At 43.6% G+C, this 23,076-nt stretch overlaps 1 protein-coding gene across 2 annotated transcripts in view; it reads right to left on the bottom strand.

The window, feature by feature from the left end:
- The window catches only part of ITGA8 (integrin subunit alpha 8), a 118,429-nt gene that overhangs the window by 64,792 nt on the left and 30,561 nt on the right, over positions 1–23,076 (bottom strand). For both annotated transcript variants that reach the window (XM_083467380.1, XM_083467381.1), the window contains exons 6-14: positions 22,447–22,492; positions 21,594–21,719; positions 20,666–20,710; positions 19,118–19,161; positions 17,985–18,041; positions 17,397–17,449; positions 11,844–12,049; positions 11,137–11,328; positions 2,076–2,121 (exon numbers count right to left, since the gene is read on the bottom strand). In XM_083467380.1, the coding sequence (XP_083323506.1) occupies positions 2,076–2,121; positions 11,137–11,328; positions 11,844–12,049; positions 17,397–17,449; positions 17,985–18,041; positions 19,118–19,161; positions 20,666–20,710; positions 21,594–21,719; positions 22,447–22,492 (815 nt within the window). The remainder of the gene's footprint in view (positions 1–2,075; positions 2,122–11,136; positions 11,329–11,843; positions 12,050–17,396; positions 17,450–17,984; positions 18,042–19,117; positions 19,162–20,665; positions 20,711–21,593; positions 21,720–22,446; positions 22,493–23,076) is intronic.

Genomic DNA, 23,076 nt, shown 5'->3' with positions numbered 1-23,076 from the left:
GCCTGTGCATGCAGGATTAGTATGCATCAGCCTTGTAAATAAGTCCACAAAAGTTAGTAGCCTGGGGGGGGGGGGGAAACATCAGCAAGCAAGCAAGCAAATAAATAAAGCCTTAACCTAGTCAAATTTGGTAAAGGAGGGATGGAGAGCTGTATTTCTGAGCTGGGTACAAAGAAGAGGATTGTTTCCTCCATCAACCTGCTTGATTTCTGTGCTGGACACAGAGGACCCATGTCTGCTAGCCAGCTCAGCGACCTGCATGAAATCTTCATCACCCATGGCTACAAGACCAGAGCTTAAATTCAAGTCTGATGCCCACTACAACTTCCATCAGTCTGAGCCAGGTCTGCCAGTGGTCAAGGATGATGAAGGCGGGAACCCAACAACATCTGGAGGGGACCACACTGCCACCCCCTGGTTCAATCAATGCATGGAGGTCATGAGTGGGGCCTATCATTGCAACCACGCTTCCCTTCCACATCTTGATCATACCAAGTTTTAGAACATCCACAAAGGACTGTTGTTGTCTCTCAACAATGTAACATTCTCCAGCAAAAAAAGAAATATTCTGTTTCAGTTCTGCCACATTTTGCATTTGTGACTCATATGATTTTTGGGAAGGAGAAAGGGAACTTTTTTCCAAACTGTTCTATGATACAAAGTAGCTGATAGATCTTAAGCCAAGTGGTCTACAAGCCAAGAAGGAGAAGAAGTCATAATAGAAAAAGCAGCTGGAAACAGTCCTGGCTACAAAAATAATTACTTAGAATCTCTCCAAGTAACTTGCTTGTAATTAAATGCATAGCTTTAATTCAACTCCCCAGGAAAAAACTAAATGGGAAGGTGAGAAGCCAGGATAGGCTTCCTTTCAAAATCCACAGACTGCAATAGCTGCATAAATAGAGTATGAGGAAATATAGCAGAATATAGCAGAGACAAACAATGTAGTGCCCTTAGATCTTTTTGAACTACAACTCCCATCAGTCCTAGCAAACATTATGAATGATCAGGGATAATGGGAGTTTTAGTCTGACAACATCTAGAGAGCACCACATTGGATACTTCAGGAGTCTATAATTTCTTTAGAGGGAGTACCGTGTGGATCATCTCTCAGATCAGTATATAAGAAATTAACTGTGTAAACCAAATACATTTAGAAAATAAAATGCCAGCACTACCCCCATTACTTCTACTGCTCCTACAATTAATTTCTTCAGACAAATTGTATTCAGATTGTAATGGCAATTTCCCCAGCTCAGTTTTATATTATTATACTATAATCATTCTAAAATATTTATACAGTGGTGCCCCACAAGACGAATGCCTCGCAAGACGAAAAACTCGCTAGACGAAAGGGTTTTTCGGTTTTGCGTTGCTTCGCTAGACGAATTTCCCTATGGGCTTGCTTCGCAAGACGAAAACGTCTTGCGCTTTTTTCTTAAAGCCGCTTGAAGAGGCGCAGTTGTGACGGACCGTGCTTCACAAGATGAAAAACATCGCAAGACGAAAAGACTCGCGGAACAAATTATTTTCGTCTTGTGAGGCACCACTGTACTACTTTTTCAAAATTGATTTTTCTTTTTAATTGGGCTAAATGCTAAAATGCAGCTTTTTATGCAAAAAAAAGGAGCATAAAAATGGAAGGATCTACCAATTTTGGGCCTCTTAGTTTTGTCATTTTCCCCATCTTAAATTCAATTCTCCCTCTTTCTGCAGCAAATTGTGAATATTTTTAATGAATCCTCATAAAAAATTTCCAACATTTTAATGCAAGTTCCTCCTAATAAACACATTTTTGCATACATGTTTGAATAATGTACACATTTTGGAAAACACTTTCTCCAAATAGAAGTGAATGTTAGAATATAATGCATGTCTGAATGTTACTTGGAGAACTTCAGTCGCAAAGTTCAGTGCAAATTTCAAAGGATGGCTCTGTTTCAGTTCTCATGGTGTTTCAGAGAGAGTGTATTCGGCAGATTCACATTTAAATGTAAATCGAATCTGTTTTCTCCCCAACCCCACCTGTGAGTGACAATGGCAGAATCTTTATGTATGCATAAAGTAGTACATACCTGTAAACAACTACCTTGCCAGCTCCAAATGCACCTACAATCAAATCTGGAAAACAATGATGAAAAGGAAACACTTAAACACAGGCAAAAATGACAAAACATTTTCACTAGCTTAAAACTATGTGCATTGGAAAATTAATAAACTAACACATAGGCAACACTCACAGGAAAAAATGTCAATTTCGTTAATTCACGTTAAATTCAGCCACCCTCCTCTTTACCCTGATATGAGTGGGCTGAGGTCCTCTGTCAAGTCAAGCAGATCTCTGTTCTTCAGTGACAGAAACACCCAGGACAAGCCTTCGACCAAGCCTTTCCTCTATAACTGGGATGGGAATCCTCTGGCCCATGGGACTAAATAAGCCCAGCACAGGTCCCATTTTGGCCCATGAGGCTGTTTCTCCCAAACTACGCCCATGTTCCCTGATACCCAACGTTATACATGACATCAGGTGTAAGGCAGGAAAGGATGCGGCTCAAGGATGGGGATGCTTAAAGTGAGCTCCCAATTATACATTTGCAATTGGCTGTCAGTATAAACCAGGGATGGAAAACCAGCTAGGAGGGGAAATAGAATGTATCCCCATGGAGGACGACACAATGGACTGGATCCTCATCTGCATTGCACAGCTAAAAGAGAATAACACTGTTCCCCTCACAAAGCTACAATTGTGTGGCAAGGCCCCGAACCCATCCCCTTTGTTGGAATAAAGACACTTGACCCCAGTATTTTTGGTTAATGGGCTAAAAAAAGGCCACAACTTTATTGGTTACAGAATGTGAGTGGCATTGGCTCAGGCATTGGAACCAAACCGACTATATCTGACTCCTGCCCACCTGCAGGAAGTCTCAGAAGGGTTAACGACCAGTAGGGGAAGCCCCATTGATGCAAATCAACTAGAGCTCCCCCAGGGTCACTGATAGGGGTCGTGCCATGGGCTTCGGACAGGATCACACACCCCAGATTCCTTTAATGGAATAACCTTGAAATAGGAGGGGTAGGTGATGGCTTCTACCTCCCCTCCCCTCCAATCTAATACTCCAATGCCTAACCGCATTAGAAGGGGTCTTCTAACAACCCTCAGCACCCTTAGCAGACTACAGCTGCCAGGAGACTTTGTGGGCAGCCATGACTGTTTAAAGTGGTACAATACTGCTTTAAATGTATGGTGCCGGCGGGACTCAGAATAGTTACTGGAGCACTTCACACTGCAATGTTTTGTCATAATTATTTCCATTGCATTCTTGTTTTACACGGTCCAGTTCAGCTCCATGGAAAATCAATTGGAAGTTTCCCTTTCGCATCTCTCGAGAAGGGACAGCTTTTAACATTCGGAATGCCAAAATCATTAATGCGATTGATAAACATTTTTGGTTCTGCAAAAGAAAACAATCAAAATCAAGTGTTTGAGCCGTCTATGTTATCTGAAGTCTGGCAGCACGGCTGCCCTAAAAATAGAGAACACTTTAGTCATCTCAATCATATTTCTTCCCAGAAAATGCCACAGATAGTGTTTGCTAGCTGAAAGCAAAGTGTTTCACACAATGCAGAATATTTGCAGAAAAGAAAGGAGAGACAATAATCTTAAAATAAGTGCTCTGAATCCTTGTCAAATGAACTGGAAGATTAAATTATACTGTTCCATTTACTAGGGATTTGACTTTCTTTCTTTCTTTCTTTCTTTCTTTCTTTCTTTCTTTCTTTCTTTCCTTTTTTTTATACAAAAAGGAGAACAAATCTCTGCAGCTTTGATCTCTGGAAAGAATTGCCTATAAATCATTACTAGGATATAGCCGACACTCCGCAGTGTTTTTGGACTTGATATTCCAACTTTGAATTCTACGCAAGCATTTCCACTTCCTAAAGGGAGTCATCATCTGCTCTCCATATAGGTAATGAATAATGCCCAGTGGTGCCTGGGGGATATGACTGAGTACTTAGGAAGTAATGAAATAACCATGGACAACTTTTTTTTTTTAAAAAAAGGTTCCATCAAACAAAATCCCAAGGTCCCTCGATTGCAGGCAAAGGAGACTTTCAGTCGTCCTCTGTGACCCCAGTTTGTTGACATAGGGCCACAGCAGACAACAGAACTACAAGGACATAGTGTACCCCAGTGTGTACTGTATTTGAGTATATTATCGAGCAGGGGCAGCCTGAAGAGTTTCAGCACCTAAGGCAAAACACCCCACTGCCACCCCACGATGGGGACACAAACTCTATAAGGAGACTACCCCACTGGGTGGGGGGGGGGGAGGATAGATTCTCCTGCCTAGCAGTAGGGCTTTGCATTGACTCTTCCCTTCAGGAGAAGCCAGTGCAAAGCTTCATCACTGCTGGGTGGGCTGGGGGAGATCTCCCCTCCCTGCCAGGTAGCAACGCTGGGTGGCAGAATGCCTCCCATCTCATCGACTCAGCAGGAGGGGAGGCGTTCCACAGAGTTTTACCACTGGTCTCCCCACCCTCTCTGCCTCTAGAGGGTGGGGAGGCCAGTGGCAAAGCTGGGTGGTGGAAGAGGGTGACACCCCTTGCTGGGGGGGTTGCCTGAATTTTTTTGCTTTTGTTGCAACAAAGAGTCCTGTGACACCTTAATGACTAACAACTTCATCACAGCACAAACATACATGGACTACAGCCCACCTTATCAAAGGCAAGAGGTGTTTTTTTTGAGTTGCAGTCACACACAGAGTTTGGAGTAAGGTGGGTGGGAATTATAAACAGTGAGGTTCAGAGGAAATAGCATGAAGAAAAGCACAGAGGTGATAAATGTGTTATTAACACTGGATTAATAGTCCATCATGAAGTACCAACAGCCTAAAGTTGACAGGCCGCTGAATTGACCAAAACTAGGCATTGACTCCAAATGTCAACCTCTCTTTGGTGCTATTACTGACCACCTCCTATTGTTCTATTATAGGTTGAACCTCCTCACACAGATCGCCAGTGTTCTTGGCTAATGGTTCCTCCACCTTGTCTGGATTAAGGTTCAGATTTTCAACTCCCATCCTCTGCTGAACTGACTCTAGACACCCGCTTCTCATGCCTGCCACCTCTCTGAAGTTGGGCAATTGCTGCTATGTCATGTTCACTATACTCTCCCCAAAATGGAAGCATATCGTAATTCTATAAATCATAGGAATAAGGCATTTGCAATGAAGTGGTGACAAGCCAATTGCCAGTTCTTGGCTCCTGTCCATTCACTTTGCAACCACAGCCATGATATGGCTCTGTATCAAAGCTGTTCCTTACTTAATTTTCTTTTTCCATTCTTTCCCTTCCAACCCACCGTTGTCTTGAACATCTCCACTGAATAGATTCCATAATAAGATATATTCTAACTTGGATGGAAACGTGGTAGGTGGAGAATTGTTGGCACGTAGCTTACAACTCTCCAAATACTTTAAATCCTGCAAAAAATCCCTGCTACTAAGAAGCTGGAGGGGTCTCTTCCTCCTGTAGACCCTGATGTGTTGAGCATATGAAATAATCATACAACAGCATTTTAGGAAGAATAAGCAAGGCAGTTCATTTTTTAGGAATTGCTTTCCCCTTTACCATGGCTGTTATTTTCCTCAAACATTGCTGCAGCTGTTCTCACAGCCTGTAAACAACAATCTACAATTAAACCCAAACTCAAACCAAACCTAGACCATGACATAAAGCCATGCTGGGCAGGCTGAGATTCAGTGCCCGCTCCAAGATTATCTGCGTTGAATGCATAAGGTAGTATATTTAATCCCCGGCACCTCCAGGTAGGGCTGGTGTCAGGGATTGGTCCTGATCTGAAGATTGGGGAATGCAATCACAGTCAGATCAACTCCTCTCAGAGGAGGAGAGGGAATAATCACCTCCCCGCCGCCTCCAGTGTTTTCAGAAGCAGAGAGAGAGGCAGACACAGAAACTGCACAGCTTAGAAAGGAGTTATTCAGTTATGAGATAAAGACAAGAGAACCAGAAGGGAGGGTACAGCTAGGAGAGACGTTAATCGAAAGTGTGGGGGACCTCCCCTCACCACGGACTCGGAGGTCCGAACGTATCAGAGAACAAAGGAGGTGGGGGGAGGGAGGAACTTCCCATTGGCACCATAGCTGTCAAATTTTCCCTTTTTAAAAGGGAAATTCCCTTATTCTGAATAGGATTTCTCGCAAGAAAAGGGAAAAGTTGACAGCTATGGTTGGCACCCTTCTTGCTGCAGAAGTCAGAAGGAGAGTTTAGAGTAGGTAACTGCCCTCCTTGCGGAGAGCTGTATATCTGTGCTTGCAACACAATGCCATAATAGAATGACTATAAATATATCAACTGCTTGTTAATTCTTATCTGTGAAGTTACAGAAGGGAGGGGGAGGACTCTCCATGACGGACAGCTGGGAAAGGCTGGAGAGCTGCTGCCAGTCAGTGTAGACAATACTGAGTTAGATGGACTGTTTTCCTCACTCAGCATAAGGTAGCTTCTGATGTTTGTGTGTGTGAGTCTATGATGGAGAACACATGCCAGGATGATGACGACAATTCTATCCCACCTTTCCCTCAATCAGGCCCCCCCTTCTCCATTTTACAACAACCATATAAGGTAGGTTAGGCTGAGAAATGGTGACTGTCACCCAGCGAGCTTCATGGTTGAGAGGGGGCTTGAACTCTGGTCTCCAAGGTCCTAGCTTGACACTCTAACCACTACGCCACATTAGCTCTCACAAGACATCTTCAGCTGGATGCCATAGCTTGGAAGAAGTGGGGCATGAAAGCACAGAATTCTCTTGTGCTTCCTCTGACCCCCTTGGTTGCTCTGTGTAAACGGAGAATGGTGGAGTGGCAGAGCTGAGCCTCTCCCTAATATCTAGGGCCTTGGCAAATGCCAAACCATTATCATCATCTGGAACCAGTCTGCTTAGATGAACAGCTGAGGTGGTGACTAGTCCTGCTGCCCTGTTTTTTTCCTTGACTTGAACTACGTAGATCCTTCAACAACCACCACAGGGCGTTTTTATCAGCAAGAAGGCTTTACATGGCGAATATTCACACACATTGCAGGCAAGGTGAGATGGTACGACCTTGCTTTTTATTTCTATCATTAAATGGTTTAACAATCTTTAAGGAAAGAGCATGATAAATATCCCAGTAAATAAATATAAGGAATTCTGGTCAGAAATGTTTGTGTGGTTCTCCAAAGGGTGAATATTGTATATACTATCTAAGCCAACAAAGCTGATGAGCCAGATTTTTATTTTTCAAAAGGTTCATTTGCTGCTTAAATTTGCATCAGCAATGTAACAGCTACAGACACATTCCATCTCTGAAAAGTAGGAAAAAGGTCTCACAAGCAATTGGTCTAAATTCAGAAATTAGCTCAACATGTTTAAATAATGCTCTACAATAGCCAAAATGGATGCTGCTATGATTAATCATTTAGGTATTTATATTCTCTGTGCCATGTTTATTATTTTAGCAGTTCACCAAAAATCTGATACAGAGCCCAGTTAGGTTTTCTAAAAATATGGATATATTCTAATTCAGCCTTCAACAACCTGGTGTCCTCTAAATGTGCTGGATGACAACTTCCATGAGCCCAGCCAACCATCCTCTCATTGGAATACTTGACCTTGGACTTTGCCTCAAGATAATTTTCAATGCGGACTTTGATGTTAAATATTAAAGTGAAGGAAAACAAATTTCCCGCTAAGCCCAGTTATCTCTGTTAATTCTGACAAATATACCCACTTATGTTTTTCAGATTCAAACACGACTTCCAATATTAGGTTTCAAAATATTTTTAAGGCTGCTGTCCTCAGCCCATGTATTTTCATTTTTGCTGGCACAAACAGGTACATTTTGAGCCAACAGCATATTTTTAACTGGGACATAGCGGCAGTTTTCTTTCCCCCCCACTAGCGTATCTATTAGTGTAAAACTGTTAAGACTGGAAAGGGCATTAAAGTGCTTTGACTAAATTTTAAAATGAGGTCTGTTGCCTGCTCATTCACTTATTTATTTAAAAGACTTTATACCACCCATTAGCAAAACTTCTGAATAGTTTACAAAACCAAAATAATAGACAAATAACATATAACATCATTAAAGCAACAACAACACCCTGCTTCATTAGGAGATGGCAACAGAGTAATAAGTCCATGAATAGAAAAATATATTTCCCTGGTGAAAAAAAGATAACAATGTCAGCATCAGTTGGGAGGTGCTACCACTAAGAAGGCTCTTTTCATGGCCACCTTATCTCAGACGGTGCATTTTGACTAAAGACTCTCAGGCAACTGACATACTTTAAAAGGATTAAATCTGCATCAACTTGGAAAAAGTAAATAGTCTACTAAAGAAGAGAGGAAGAAAATACTTGTGTTTAGGTGAAAGATACATGCCATAGCGTGAACCCCCCTGAGACCTACAGTTGTAGGGCGGTATAATAATAATAATAATAATAATAATAATAATAATAAGCATTCATTTGTGCTTGAGAGCAAAGGGGGAACTGCCTCTTCAAAGATTATATCAGTCACCCACAGTTTTTGCCAGTGGCACTGAGGGAGAGGTTATTTAATATCTAACTTTTTCTACGATCAAAGTTTCTCTTCCCATTAACCACTATTAGCCTTGGTGGGAAAATAACACAGCAGCAATGCAGATACCAGTTATTTTGGGGTGGAATATTTCAGCTGGAGAAATGTTGATGCTCCAATTCAATACCTCCCTCCTCCAGAACAGCTTAAAAAGAAGTCAGAATAGCCAAAGGGTGTCAGGAGATTGGATCGTATTAGACTCATACTGTGATAGCTGGACTGTTTGCTAGTTTGTTCTGGGACTGGTTTACATGAAGAACCAACTTCACCCACACCACCTCATAGACCTGCATCAGAGGCCCTGTTTCTGTGCACACCTGTGAGGGCAATGAGAGTGGTGGCCATATAGAGCAGGGCCTTCTCAGTGATGACCCCAGTTCTATGAAATTTGCTTCCAGTAACATCAGTCAAGCTCCATCCCAATCCTTTTTCAAGCAGGACACCTGTTCTCTGCCTCTTTTATGGAGTATTTCAGGCTGCTTCATTCTGGGCTGGGCTGTGTGGGCTGCTGCTTCCACATGCTGCCTAATTTTGAGGCTTTTGGGGTGTTTCAGAGCTTAACGTTTTATATGGTTTCAGGCTGCTGTCGTGTGTGATGTTTGCTGCTTTGTGAGGAGAATTCGCCGAAAAACCAGGAGAGAAATCTACCAAATAAAGGAACATCCAACCGATCTCCCGTGTGGTTTGGCCCAAGTCTTCTCTAGTTCTGTGGAACTTGTTTCCCAAGTAAGGGATGAGGAAGATTAAGCCTTTGTAGCGCTAAAAAACCCCAAAGGGGAATAAAAACACCACACATTTTGATCCTCGTTTTCTCCCTGTTTTCAAAGGCGACACAAATGAGAACACAAAGCTACAAGCCCAGCCAGCTGGATTAAGGCAAACAAAGGGAGGGAGGGGGGAATAATCAGTGAAACAGTCACAGAACATAAACTATCCGAAAACATTAGTACAGTAGGTTAACAGAGCACAGTGGCAGAAGATATTTCAGGATGTTCGTCCAGCATTGTCCCATTAATTACAACGGGGCTTATGCCAGCAAAACAATCTTAAGGCTTGCACTACAGCAATTCTACTGTGTGGGTTGTGTTACAAATGCAGAGGGCCTTCTTAGACCCCAAGAAAAAGAAATGCTGTGGTTTGCCTTATCCTTCATCCCAGAGGAGTTTGGGGGGGGGGGAGGGGTGAAATGGGAGAAAATCAAATTAAAATGATGTTGTGCATTTAGGCTACAGATGGTGTTGGAACGCTGCCCCAAACTGGATAAGCTCCACTTCAGAAATAAAGCGGGAGAGCTCCTATAGTGAAGCAGTTGTTGATAAATACCAGATGACATCAGTAAAATATTAATCGTTGAGGGAAAACATTCGAAACCAAACTAATTAAGGAAGAAAGATCCAGGCAAGTGAGCAACGAAGGAATATCTGGAACCAGGAAGACCTCTCACCTCTTCCTGTTTTGAATAACTTTTTTTAAAAATACGTCCAATATTTAAATAATGCTTCTCCTCTAAGTGCTCAAAGCGCTTTACATATCCTCTTAGTAATCCTTCGAATAACCTGGCAAGGCAACCAGAGGGGCTATTGTTTCCCTTGCTTGGGCTGAAAGACAGATGTTTGCCTAAAGCCATCCTGTGAGTTCGTAGCTCAGGAAACTTTTGGCTCTTAGCTCATCCCCTTAACCCCAATCCTACGAGGGAGTTCGCAGCAAGGGAGACCCTCTTCACTCGAAACTGGACAAACCATATTTAAACAACCTCCAAGCAGACAAAAGGAACTACCCCCTTCTTAGGCATACCAAGAGGATCCAACATGAGAGGCGAAATATCATATCTGCTATTTCTGGTGCCTTTGTTCTGTTCTACAGTGACAATTTCATTATCGGTTTTGTTATCTTGGGAATTTTCACAATTAAGATCCAGGAAGTGCTGTAGCACAGTGGTAGAGCATCTCCTTTGCATGCAAAAGGTCCCAGGTTCAATCCCTGGTGTCTCCAGGTAGGGATGGAAGAGACACCTACCTGAAGTCCCAGACAGCTCTTGCCCAGTCAGTGTAATATTGTGCAATACAGACCGATGGTCTGGCTCCGTATAAGGCAGCTCCCTATGCTCCTATTTTTATTCTATTTTAATAACTTTCCAAAATGAGAAGGAAGCCATCTAAAGTGCAGAGAAGCAACTTTTTCATCCAGGCTTTCTGACAGGGAACTGAAGGGTTACACGCTCCCCCTCTTCATTTCCGTCTTTTTTTAACAATTCAGGTGTTTTATGTTAATGTATCTATTTCAGTCCTTCTCGCATTTCTGGTGATTTCTCACAACAGGAAAGGGAGTATTTGTTCTGTCCAACTCCAAATTCTCAGAGAAGCAAAGCTAGATCCGCACACAAAAGAACAGCCCTGTTTGGGATTTTGACCTTGGCCTTTCCAAAAAGAAAATGATGCATTTTCCAGAGGTGGAAGGGGATGAAATCCCTTCTCTCTCGTGTGGAAGAACCTTACCTGGGTAATCATTCTTGTCTATGTCGGAGTCTCCTCTTAGTGTAAAACCAAATCCCGCAGGCATCGACTGGGAGGCCCACATACCGCGGAGAACCTGGGAAGGGTTAGGATTTAACCCATTATTAGCTCCGTTGAAAATGAGGACTTTCCCCCTTCTATCTTCTCCAGCAAATGGTGCTCCTATTGCAATGTCTGAAAAAGAACAAAGAGAGGTGGGAATGCTTATGGAGAGGGCTGCTTTAATTCCTCACGGGAGTGAAGATAGAGAGGCCTCTGCTTTAACTCTTCTTATGTGCCACAGCTACTTTTAATGTTCTTGTTTTGTCTCCTTACTGCAATTTTAGTAATTTGGTTTTTTTTACAATATATTGATTATGTTCTAAGCCACCTTGGAAAGGAAGGTAATATCCTAAAAAGGTAGCTTTTTGCTCTCTTCATTTACCCTGGCTTTTGACACTTGAGATGTCTATTTTCAGAACCCATCTGAATCAAATTTATCACACATCCCTAGTCATCACACATTTAGCTTTTTTGGGGGGGGGGTGTAGTCTCCCGCTCTTAAGAACACCTGGCTCAGTACAAACATATAAATCACATTCATTATTTTGGCCACTGCAAAGCAAACTGTCTTTGCAATTGAGCCATTCCCTTCTTCAACTGTCTTGAGCAATCTGTGCATAACCTCTAAAGAATACTTTGTGTAGTACCATTAAATCCATCCTGGTTTAGATCTCCGAGATGTGCAATGGAATTGCCAAATCTGCCGAACACCTCTGTGCCAGACAGCACCTGCGGTTCTCTGAAGTACAAGGCACTCTCTTGCAGGTAGAGATACACCTGCCCAACCTCCTTAGGGTTGCTCTCAAATTCACGCTCCATAAAGAGAGGAGCACCGACGAGGATGTCATCCAACCTGGAGAGAGGAAAACAAGCAGAATGGTCAGTGCAAAATTCAGAGGAATCCTCCTCGCTTTAAAAATTAATGACTCTTATGCTTTCAGCTGGCCTCCCCCAACCTGGTGCCCTCCAAATGCTTCTGGATTCCAACAACAATCCCAGACGGCATGTACAGCATCTAGAGGAACCACAGGTTCCCCACCCTGGCACATGAAATACGCTACTTTAGGTCAATGTCCAAGGGAACCAGGGAAGAGGACTGTGTGTTGGGCCAGAGTTTTCTCTAGAGTTCTCATCACTGCAGTCCTCATAACCAAAATTGGAAGCTACAGTTTCACTAAGAGCCAGTTGTGGAACCTACAGGCCCCCCCCCACGAGCCTGAATATTTCTAGCCCTATAGTTAAGAAGGAACACTAAACTATGGTTTAGCATTATGTGAATCAACCTCAGGCTTATCAGCTCACCCTGCCTTCTCCTCCTCTGAAGATGACCATAAGCTTTTGCTTTCATTTTCAAGTAGTGCAGTTCAGCATCATGTCCGAACCAGGCAAACATAGTTGGTCTTAACTACAGTTTACTGGAACAAGCCAACTTCAAACTGTATTCATGATTGCCTTGTTTTAGTGTATCATAGTTAAAATCAAGGTTCAGATATAATGCTAAATAGTTGGAAGTGGGAATGAAAGTTTCCAATCTTTTGCTTCTGGCAGTGGTGGAGAGGAGGGAACTGCCAAGGCTCATGCACACAACACTGACCCGTTGTTTACCATTTACAACCAAACCAGTCCACTGGCAGCAAATATTTGCCCCCCATGGTGCTCAGATTTGATACTGAAATCCCTGGTACATCACCAGGGCCAGATCAAGACATTTTGATGCCTGAAGCAAACCGCAAACTCCCACCCCTATCTAGGGAAGAAGGGCTCAGTGGAGATCTACGTCAGGAACAAGGGGAGGAATAAAAATTTACATCAGGAACAAGGAGGGGAGTAGAAAGAGAACAGCAGCACCACCAATTCACCAAGAGACTCCTGTAGAGGTGGCTTGAGAGGGGTTGCTGAGAAGACGGCAGATCCAGCCCCAAGGAACATGCCACAGCTGTTGCTGCCACTGTGATAGCAGTCGTGGGCAGTTCCTTGGAGGCTGGATTTGCTGCTCCCCGTGACTCCTGCTGCTTGAGGCGGTCACCTCACCTTGCCTCACCTTGCCCTGCCTAGCACATCCAATAAAACACCAACAACTGCCTTGTGCTAGGTGCCACAGTTGTAGGAAATCTGTGGCAGCCATTTGGATTTTGCATAAGGCCTCCTGCACAGCCCTGCCCTAACATGGCCTCTCAAAGCCCCATATGCAAAACATCTGGACTGCACAGGGGTTGAGAGGGATGCAGCGCGAATGACCCTGCAGCACCAGTATTGGGGGGTAGATCCCAGCACGGTCCCACTTGCAAATGGACTGTCCCCTTGCATCGGCATCATCTCCTTTGGTCTGATGAGCCCATGCTTCAGCGCAAGGACTCATTATTTATCAGGCTGCTCTTGTCACCGCTCACGATATTTTCTGTCCCATCCCTCCGTGTCCCAATTTGGAAAAACAAACAAAAACAATGATGTCAATTTCACTTCTATTTGTTCTCTCTCTCTCTCTCTCTCTCTCCCCTTCCTGCTTCTCCATTCCCCCTCCTCCAGCGTTCAAACAGTGTGTGGGGAGTTGTATGTTTTAAAACATCTGTTTGCTGTAGATTTTTTTAAAAAAATGAAGAAGGTTTCTGCTTGTCTTCAGTTATAAATAGTTTCATTTGTTGGGCCAAACTCAAGCTAAAGCAGCAAGAGGAATGAGGCACTAGGCTGTGATCCCGTTCAGTGGTGAGAGAATCGTCTGAGCCACAACAGTGTTTTACTGATTTCCTGGCTGCGCCACGGTGCTGGATCGAGCAATTTGTTTGCTTCCATGCCTTCCCAGAGGAGAGGCATTGCTGCTTCCTTCTTAACAGAACAGCATTCAAGAGCGCAAGCTGACCACCTGCTGAAATTTTATGCAATTCCTTTGGTGTGCCGCTGGGCAGTTAACAGCGGGAGCACGGAGTGGTGTCAAGAGGTTAGGGCCTTAGTATTTGAAGCTTTGATGTAGTGCAAATAAAAGATCGCTAATGTATTTTTATTAGGCGCGCGGTTTAACCCAATGCAAATAATTCTCTCCTGTGCTACGAAATCTCATGCACCTAAATCGCTCCCCAACTGGCACTGTTTGTTTCAGATACGGGTAAGCATCTATTTAGGGAGCACTAAGACCCTGCTTCCTGGAAGACTCCCTGGAAAAGACCCTGATGTTGGGAAAGATGGAGGGCACAAGGAGAAGGGGACGACAGAGGACGAGATGGTTGGACAGTGTTCTCGAAGCTACAAACATGAGTTTGACCAAACTGCGGGAGGCAGTGGAAGACAGAAGTGCCTGGCTTGCTCTGGTCCATGGGGTCACGAAGAGTCGGACACGACTAAACGACTAAACAACAACAACAACAAAGACACTGCTCAGTGGGTAAAGTGCTTGCTTCACATGCCAAAGGTTCAAGCCTCAATCCTTGGCAACTTCAGGGAGGGCAAGTAAAGGCTCCTATCTGAAAACCCTGAAGAGGAACTGATGGCGGTCACCAACATCTGCCCATCAGTGACCTGTGGGGAGAGAAAAGCAACTAGAACAGGAGGTTCCCACAGCAGTCTCTCATCATTCCAGATGAGCCCATGGGCCTAAGAAGGTTGACTACCAGGCCTAGGGAATCAAAAGCCTGGGGACCAAATGTGACCATCTAGTCCAGCCTTTCTCAACTTGTGGGTCCCCAGATGTTGTTGAACTACAACTCCCATCACCCCTAGCTAGCAAGGCCAGAGCTCAAGCATGATGGGAGTTGTAGTCAACAACATCTGGGGACCCACAGGTTGAGAACCGCTAATCTAGTCCTTTCTGTTTGGCCCTCAGGATTCTCCTCAGAGACCACCCTCTCCTTGAGTGCTTTTACTTGACTGGAATGTGTCCTTGCGCCATGGCCATGTTTTTGTTGGCTTGGAAGGAGGGTGGAAAGAGGTGCAGGTGCAGTAATCAGCCACTTCTGCCAGGCTTCACAAAAGGCAAAAGGCACATCCGTGGCTCTGCCCACTTTCGCATCCGTTCCCACCCCCTACTGGCCTGCGGCCCCTGGTAGATTGCCTGTGAGAGAATGTGGCCCTCAGGCTGAGAATGCCTTCCCCACCCTGGGGTAGACAATGCTGAGCTAGATGACTTTATATGAGGCAGCCTCCTACACTCCCACCAACCAAAACTCAGTCCAGAACCTTTCTCAGTTTGAAGTGGTAGACAAACACGGGTAGACAGACAAAAAGGTCTGAAGCAAAATATTTTTCCCTCGTCCTTGTCTCAGACCTTTCGTTTTCCACCCACTCCCACCTCCAACTGCGTGATAATTCCTTACAGATCTCTAACAGTATTCCCTTCCTTGGTTGCTCTTAGCCAAGCTTGTAGAACTACCGTTTCTGAGCATTTCTACAGATTTATAGAAGATTTGGGAAGAACTGTCTAAACTAGCAGCTGCAGTGGCAGAAGCAAAAACACTAGGTAGCTTGAGCCGAGCTGCAATGGGAGAGTAATTGGTTTTGCTAAAAAAATAAAATCTGCTAAAACTTAAAGTTCGGCTGTGTTTCTTTACTGTTCTCCGTCCCCCAATTTTGAGGCTGAAGGCACAACCCTGTGGTACCTAGGAGGGCGTCTCAGAGGTGATTCTCTCTCCTCTACCCATGAAGGGGGAGATTCCTTCACACACACACACACACACACACACACACACACACACAGCTAGTAGAGATGAAGAGTAATCAAGTCCTGCAGCTGGCATACAGAATTTCCCTCCCATTGGGACCAACAGGAGGACTAATCCATAAAAGAAAATACCGGTCCAATATTAAAGCGAGGCAGTAGGGGCTGTTGCCCACTGGGACTGGTAGGGCGGAAGGCAAAGAGGCCAACAGTAGGTGGAACGAGAGTCAGATGGCAGGAAGAGACACTGATTTTACTCACATGGTCCTCTCTGCTGAGTTTGATGGTGACAACACTGAGACAGAGGAGAAGCTGCCAGCCTGGGCTGGATGTAAGTAAGAGAGCAAACAGGTGGGCTGCGCTGGCTGAAAGTGGGCTGAGGCAGGTGGGGCAGTGCCCCACTCACTGCAATTCACCAGCTTCCATTTCAAAAGGAGGAGCACCCAGCTTATGCCTTCTGCCCTACCAGCATGAGCCTGGCAGGGCTTTGGATTTGGCAGCCCCTCTGCCTTCCATTCTCATTCATCCCACCCCCTTTTGAGCTGCTCTGCCTAGGAACTCATCTACTGGGGGATACAATTGGAAGCACTCAAACACCTACACAGCAAATTAATACTTTTAAAAGAACAATGCATATTATAGTGCTTAAAATAGCCTGCAGGTACGGCAGGAAAGAAAGTGTTTCTTGCCATCAGTGGTGCCACAGGCCTTAGCCGATAGATGCCCAGACTCTCATGCAGCCACAGTGCACGTGGTACCCATTCCAAACTGATGCAATCACAGTGTGGGGTGGAATGGGATGGTTTTCCAGTGGCAGCCTTGAAAATCTAAGCAAACAAAAATTACTAGCCTACAAAAAAATTACTAGCCTCTTGGGTGTTGGACAGAGAACTCCAACTCTCCTCTGGCAGCACATTTGGTGTCTATGCTTGGCACGCAGCAGAGACAATGTGGTCCATCCCTACTCTCCAGCCCCCTCTCTCTCCTACATAAATTCCATGGATTCACCTGCATGACATTCCTAGTCGCCTCTGGTGAGCAGGCTATGTACTTAAAAACAAGGTCAAATCATTGTAGTTTAACAGACGTGCTAGCTAGGCAAAAGACGAATGCATCCCTGCAACACTCAAGTATACGGTTGTCTACAAAAGAGCTTATTAGAAAAATAGCTTTCCACCAAAGCTGAGAAAACCATAGGACCAAGGAATGAAACCCCATGAAAGAAAGACTAAGAGATTTATTTATTTTGGCTTTTGAGCAGGTTAATATTATTTTTTAGAAGTATGAAATCATAACCTGTGATATCTACTACTGCTGGAAAGTTTAGGAGAAAGGATGAAAAGATTTAGGAGTCTAATTCTAACTGAATATAAATAGCTAAGCTACAATCTCCCTCAAGGCGCTTAGTCCAGGGTGGTCCTGAAATAGTCTCTTGGACTTCAGAGGGAGCGTTTTGGATTAAGTGGCTTGGACCCACTTGAAAACCCTAAATTAAACAGGACAGGAAAAGAAGATGGAGCACAGAATGAATACTTCTTTGTCTTTAGCAACTTACCCATCATTGTTAACATCTGACACTGCAACCGTGTATCCAAAGTAAGATGCCATCTGCAAATAAAGAGCATTTTTACATTAAGTATCCCTTTAAATTTTTGCAGCTGGCAAAATCCCATCATATCCCAAATCATATTGCAAAGGATCCCACCAGACTGCCAGAGTTTTGCGGGAAAGATTTAAGCACATCCTGGGAGATTTAGGTTGGTGCAATTAAAGTGGATTAAAGTGTTTAGCTCCCTTCCTGCCAACAAATCCCCTTTAAAGAAGAGGCAGGCATTTTGCAGTTAGGAAGGTGATGAAGAAGTGCATTGAAAAGTGTGGAATGAATGCATGGTTAATGGAAATGTATACAAACACCCCACAATCAACTCAGGAGGGGTGGTCATTGTCATGTAACACCCCCACAAATGCTCTATAAAGACCAGGCAAAATCAGGCTCCAAGCAAACTTTGTGCAAGCAAATCTGGATGGATGCTGAACAAACAAGCCTGGATGTCCAAACAGCGTTGCTTAAATTTGAGCTGCAACTCATTGGGCAGCATAGTATTCCCTGTTTGGAAATGCTGATATGGTTGAAATTTATTACCTGTTCACCGGTGAAATTCTGAATAAAGGTCAAATCTGTAGAATTTATAATCGAAACCTAGAAACAGAAAACAGGAAGCTGCGGGTTCATGCCACAAAGGGTTATATTCCAGGATAACTGCTGCAGTGCTACATCTCAAAACTTGTACTCCCACCATTCTAAATATACTATTCCCCAATATTTCAAATAAGTTCAGAAGACATGGAGCAATCCTCAGAAGTAAGTCTATTAGAGTAAGTCCCATGGAACTCACTTGAATTAATTTCTGAGTGGACCTCCTCAGGAAGGTTCTTTTTTTTTGGCCTACTTATTTGGAGGGTTAGGAGCATATAGGATTGTAGCCAAGTAACTAGTGATCCAATGGTCCCTGGAAAGGAATCCCTGAAGGTATAGATTAGAGCAGGTCTCCCATGCTGCTCCACTGTCAGTAGTCTGATTCCAGGGAGGGACAGTGAAGACTATGAATGGTCCTGAATGGGGTAACTGTGCCCCTGAAGGACCAGGTGTGCAGCCTGGGAGTCATTCTGGACTCACAGCTGTCTATGGAGGTGCAGGTCAATTCTGTGTACAGGGAAGCTGTTTATCAGCTCCATCTGGTATGCAGGCTGAGACCCTACTTGCCCACAGACTGTCTCGCCAGAGTGGTGCATGCTCTAGTTATCTCCTGCTTGGACTACTGCAATGTGCTCTACATGGGGCTACCTTTGAAGGTGACCTGGAAACTACAACTAATCCAGAATGCGGCAGCTAGACTGGTGACTGGTAGCAGCCGCCGAGACCACATAACACCGGTCTTGAAAGACCTAGACTGAGCACATTGGTTCGTGCCTTGCATTTAGAATGATACATAACCTTTCCTCTTTGTAGTATCAGCAGCATCTGTGCTGAAATCCCATTTTAAAGTTTATCTCAGGGTAGGTGCTCAGCCACAGTTGGCAAATGAGAGGGTTTTTTCAATGAGTAGAAGTCTGTCATGGCTGAGATTAATTTAATTGTTATCACCATTATTATCATTATCATCAACATTACCATTATCAACAGTATCATGTCTATCTTTGGGGAAAACAAACACACCTTGTTCCGTTCTTATTTGTAAAGGGGGAGGAGGATAAAACATTTGGTAGATTACATACATAGCCAAAGTTCTGTGCACCTCTTGGGACTCCAGCTACCAGCTCTAAAGAGAAATTAACAAAGTCTGAAAATTAACTCAGTGCAATACCTGCTTACACAATAAATACTCAGAAACTACTAGTGGATAACCTTTATATTTGGGGGAGGAAACCAGTACTATTAAGAATATAATAAATATTAATGTATATTTGAATAGTGTGATACAGTGGTGCCTCGCAAGATGAAATTAATCTGTTCCGCGAGTCTCTTCGTCTTGCGGTTTTTTCGTCTTGCAAAGCACGGCTATTAGTGGCTTAGCGGCTATTAGCGGCTTAGCGGCTATTAACGGCTTAGCGGCTTTAAGAAAAAGGAAACAAACTCGCAAGAACTCGCAAGACGTTTCGTCTTGCGAAGCAAGCCCATAGGGAAATTCGTCTTGCGGAACGACTCAAAAAACGGAAAACTCTTTCGTCTTGCGCGTTTTTCGTCTTGCGAGGCATTCTTCTTGCGAGGTACCACTGTACCAATATTCAATAAAAAAATCAGCTACTTGATGCAAAAAATAGGAAATTTACTAGGGGTGCCATATTTCCAAAAGTGAAAAACTGGACAAAGTTGTTGATCTTTTTTCCCCTTTTCTTTTTTCACTGCTCGATTCCCAGACATATCTGGGGAATATAGCATGTCCTGAAATATTAACACACAGTTCCTCAATTCAGCTGACCTAAAGATGCCTATACACCGTACATGCAAAGCACATTTAAATCACACGGCTTCCCCCAAAGAATCCTGGGAACAGAGCAGTCCTTATCTTCTAAAGAAGGGGTGGGGAGGTTTTTTCCAGCCTAAGGGGCACACTCTCTCATAGACAGCCTCCCAAAGATAACATGACAAAAGTGGTTGGGCCCGAGGCAAAAGTGGGTGGAGCAATTGATGAGACTCTTGTTTTTTTGCAAAGTAGGCTGCATTCCAGCCACACAAAATCCAGAGGTATCTACACACACACACGTCCATCCTCCAGCCCAGCAGAAGCACTTAAGGAAGGTGAACAGCAAGGCTGTTGAGAGGGGTGTGTGGCCTGAGGAGGAGACATTACATGGGGAGCGTCCCAAGGGTCAGATGGAGAGGCCTGGAGGACCACATTTGGTTAAGGATGCTGGGAATTATAGGGATAAACTACAGTTCCCAGGAATCTTAGGTGGTTCCCAGACCTGAGATTCCCCATCCAGTTCTAAATATGTGCCTGCATGTTTCCAACTGTGATGAGTAAACCATGGCTGAAGTCAAACATGGTTCCACTGAAAGCTGTGGCTGGATGAAGTGTTGCCACAGTCATGGGAACTGATGTGAGCCACATCCTTGTCCGTGTGCTACATTTTTCTAAACAAAAGTGTATCTCAGGCCCTGCTGTTATTTATACAAATAAATTCTTTACACAGTTGCCAGGGAGTAAATCCCATTAGACTCAATGGGGCTTACATCTATATAGGACTATATAGACATATATAGGACTGCACGTTAACCACAGACTGTAAACTTTTCACAGAAGGATATTATTGGCTTCTTACCTTGTTGAAAATCTCCAGTAAACTCACCAGCAGCCACTGAGTATCCTGTTGAAAAACAAACCAGCAAGCATGAAGCCCAACAAACCACTTCTGTCTGAAGAGACTCGTTTCTGGAAGGACAACCAGATCTACTCTCTGTTTCAATAATCTCCGTTTTAAAAAAAGCTTTATAAACTAGAGTATCTAAGGCCAGGAAAGGGAAAACTATTTGTCAGGATTTTACAGCTAGCTTGGTTATATGTCTCAGAAGCTCAATAAATCTACAGAGTGAAGCAACTAGGAAAACGCACGACTGCAATTATTTCTCAAGACAAGCTCTAAGGGCATCAATGCTTTGCATTACACCTGGATGCAACAGCGATCTTGTCGCAAGCAGGGGTGCAAGAAGACACCGTTTTCCATTCCACACTATATTGGTAACATGCAGCACTGTTTCCGTTCCACCGCAGCTCATCTTCCAATAAAAACTATGTGATTCATCTCACTATCCACTGCAGCAAAATTAGATAACCTGTGCAATTAATTGTGTTGTTGTGACACTATTCCACCCTGTTCATTTCAGTGCAAAGGAAACGCAATGCAAACGAGGGGAAAGTGTAATCTATTATGTATCGTTCATGGAATGAAAGCAGCAGCAGCAGCAGCAAATGCTGATCGTATTCACTGGATTGATTTCCATTCCAGACATGGGGCAAATAATTGAACACCAGCAATTTCTACTCCTGTTTCCATTTCCTGCTGGGATTTTCTGACATCTCTACTCACTAGCGGGGTGCACAACACCACTGTCTGTTTGTGTGTGCACTGAAAAGTGAAGGTATGCACATCTTTTATTTTACAGCATACACTGCACATTGGATATTTTCTGCTGGAGCAGGGTGAGCGTTATTTTAATATCCTATTTCCCCACAAGCATCATGCACCTTACCCAGATAGTTGTCGTCATATATTGACGGTGCCACTCCAGTTTGTTTTTCTCGACTTAGCTTCTTCAGAATATTTTTGAAGGAGTAGTCTGTGATAATATCGGCTATGCTACTTGTGATAATCTGGCCTGTGGTTCAAAAATGGAATAGATTAAAGGGATCTGCAGAGCAGCTAATTCAAGAATAACAATTAAGGTTACATTTTTAAACCATCTGTTATTTATTAAGCAAGCAATATGCAGTAAATATTCTGTTGGGAGCTGCCCAGGGTGGCTGGGGAAACCCAGCCAGATGGGTGGGGTATGCATGCATTCATGTATGTATGTATGTATGTATGTATACATAAATATTATTATTGTTCTTGTTCTTCTTCTTCTTCTTGTTGTTATTATTATATTGACAGGCCCAAGATCACCCAGTGAGGTTCATGGCTGTTTGGGGATTTGAAACTGGGTTTCCACAGTCCTACTCTAGCCACTACACCACAATGTTTCTCTGGCTCCGTGGCTCTACATATAAAATGTGATATGCATAAAGAAAAGAAAACTTGGGCGACATTTCCTTTGGGAGGGGGTGTGATCTGATTCTGACCTCTCCTTCCACTTGTAAACGGAATGGTTGCCAATTTTCAGGCATGTGAATAAGGATGGACTTAAAAGTCATTATCATTGCACAGTTTAATGCCTCCTGTATGCATTAACTCAGAAGAAAGTCACCCAGGGTTCAATGGAACTTACTCCCCAGTGTGTAAGGCTAGGACCTCAGTCTCTTCACACTTGGCTTTTAGAGGCATTCATTTCATTCCACCTTTTAATTCATTTTGGGGTGGGGGGCTATATAAATAAAAGAACGTACCTTGCCAATAAAAACTTCCAGGCCCCCCTAGTATGAGGTCTCCATTCTGTATACATGACAGATAACAGCAGCATTAAATTATGATTAATAATACATGAGAGATCAAAACCAAACATGTGAAAAAATGATTCAAATAATAAACCTTCATCAAATGGCACTGTTTATCCCATCCTCATCCAACTGAGGGCCCTCCAGGTGTTTACTCTATGTTTTTTAGCAATTATTGTTTTTATCCGTAGGCTGCCTTGAGTCCCATCAGGAAAAATAGTGGTTGGGGTATAAATAAATCTATACTACTAATAATTTTTGACTACAACTCCCAACAGCCCCAGCCAGCACGGCTAGGGCTGATGGGAGTTCTGGTCAAAAACATCTGGAGGGCACCAGGTTTCAAGAGACTGGTTTAGCCAGAGGCTGACTTAGCCAGCTGTAAAGTGGGGAGATGGGAGGAAAGCCCCAGACCGCCATTTTGAAATCTCTGGAGTATATGCATCATGCTAACTGGAGCCTAAATTTTACCACTGAACAGCAGCTTCTTCATTTTATAGGTACGTACTGAAAATCAAGTCTCACGTTCTCGTTACAGAATGGTGTTTTCATTTCTTGGCATAGTACGCTAGGTGAAGTGGA

This window comes from Podarcis liolepis (assembly GCF_965112155.1).
Source record: "Podarcis liolepis genome assembly, chromosome: 12".
NCBI lineage: Eukaryota > Metazoa > Chordata > Lepidosauria > Squamata > Lacertidae > Podarcis > Podarcis liolepis.
This window is presented reverse-complemented; position numbering and strand designations above follow the sequence as displayed.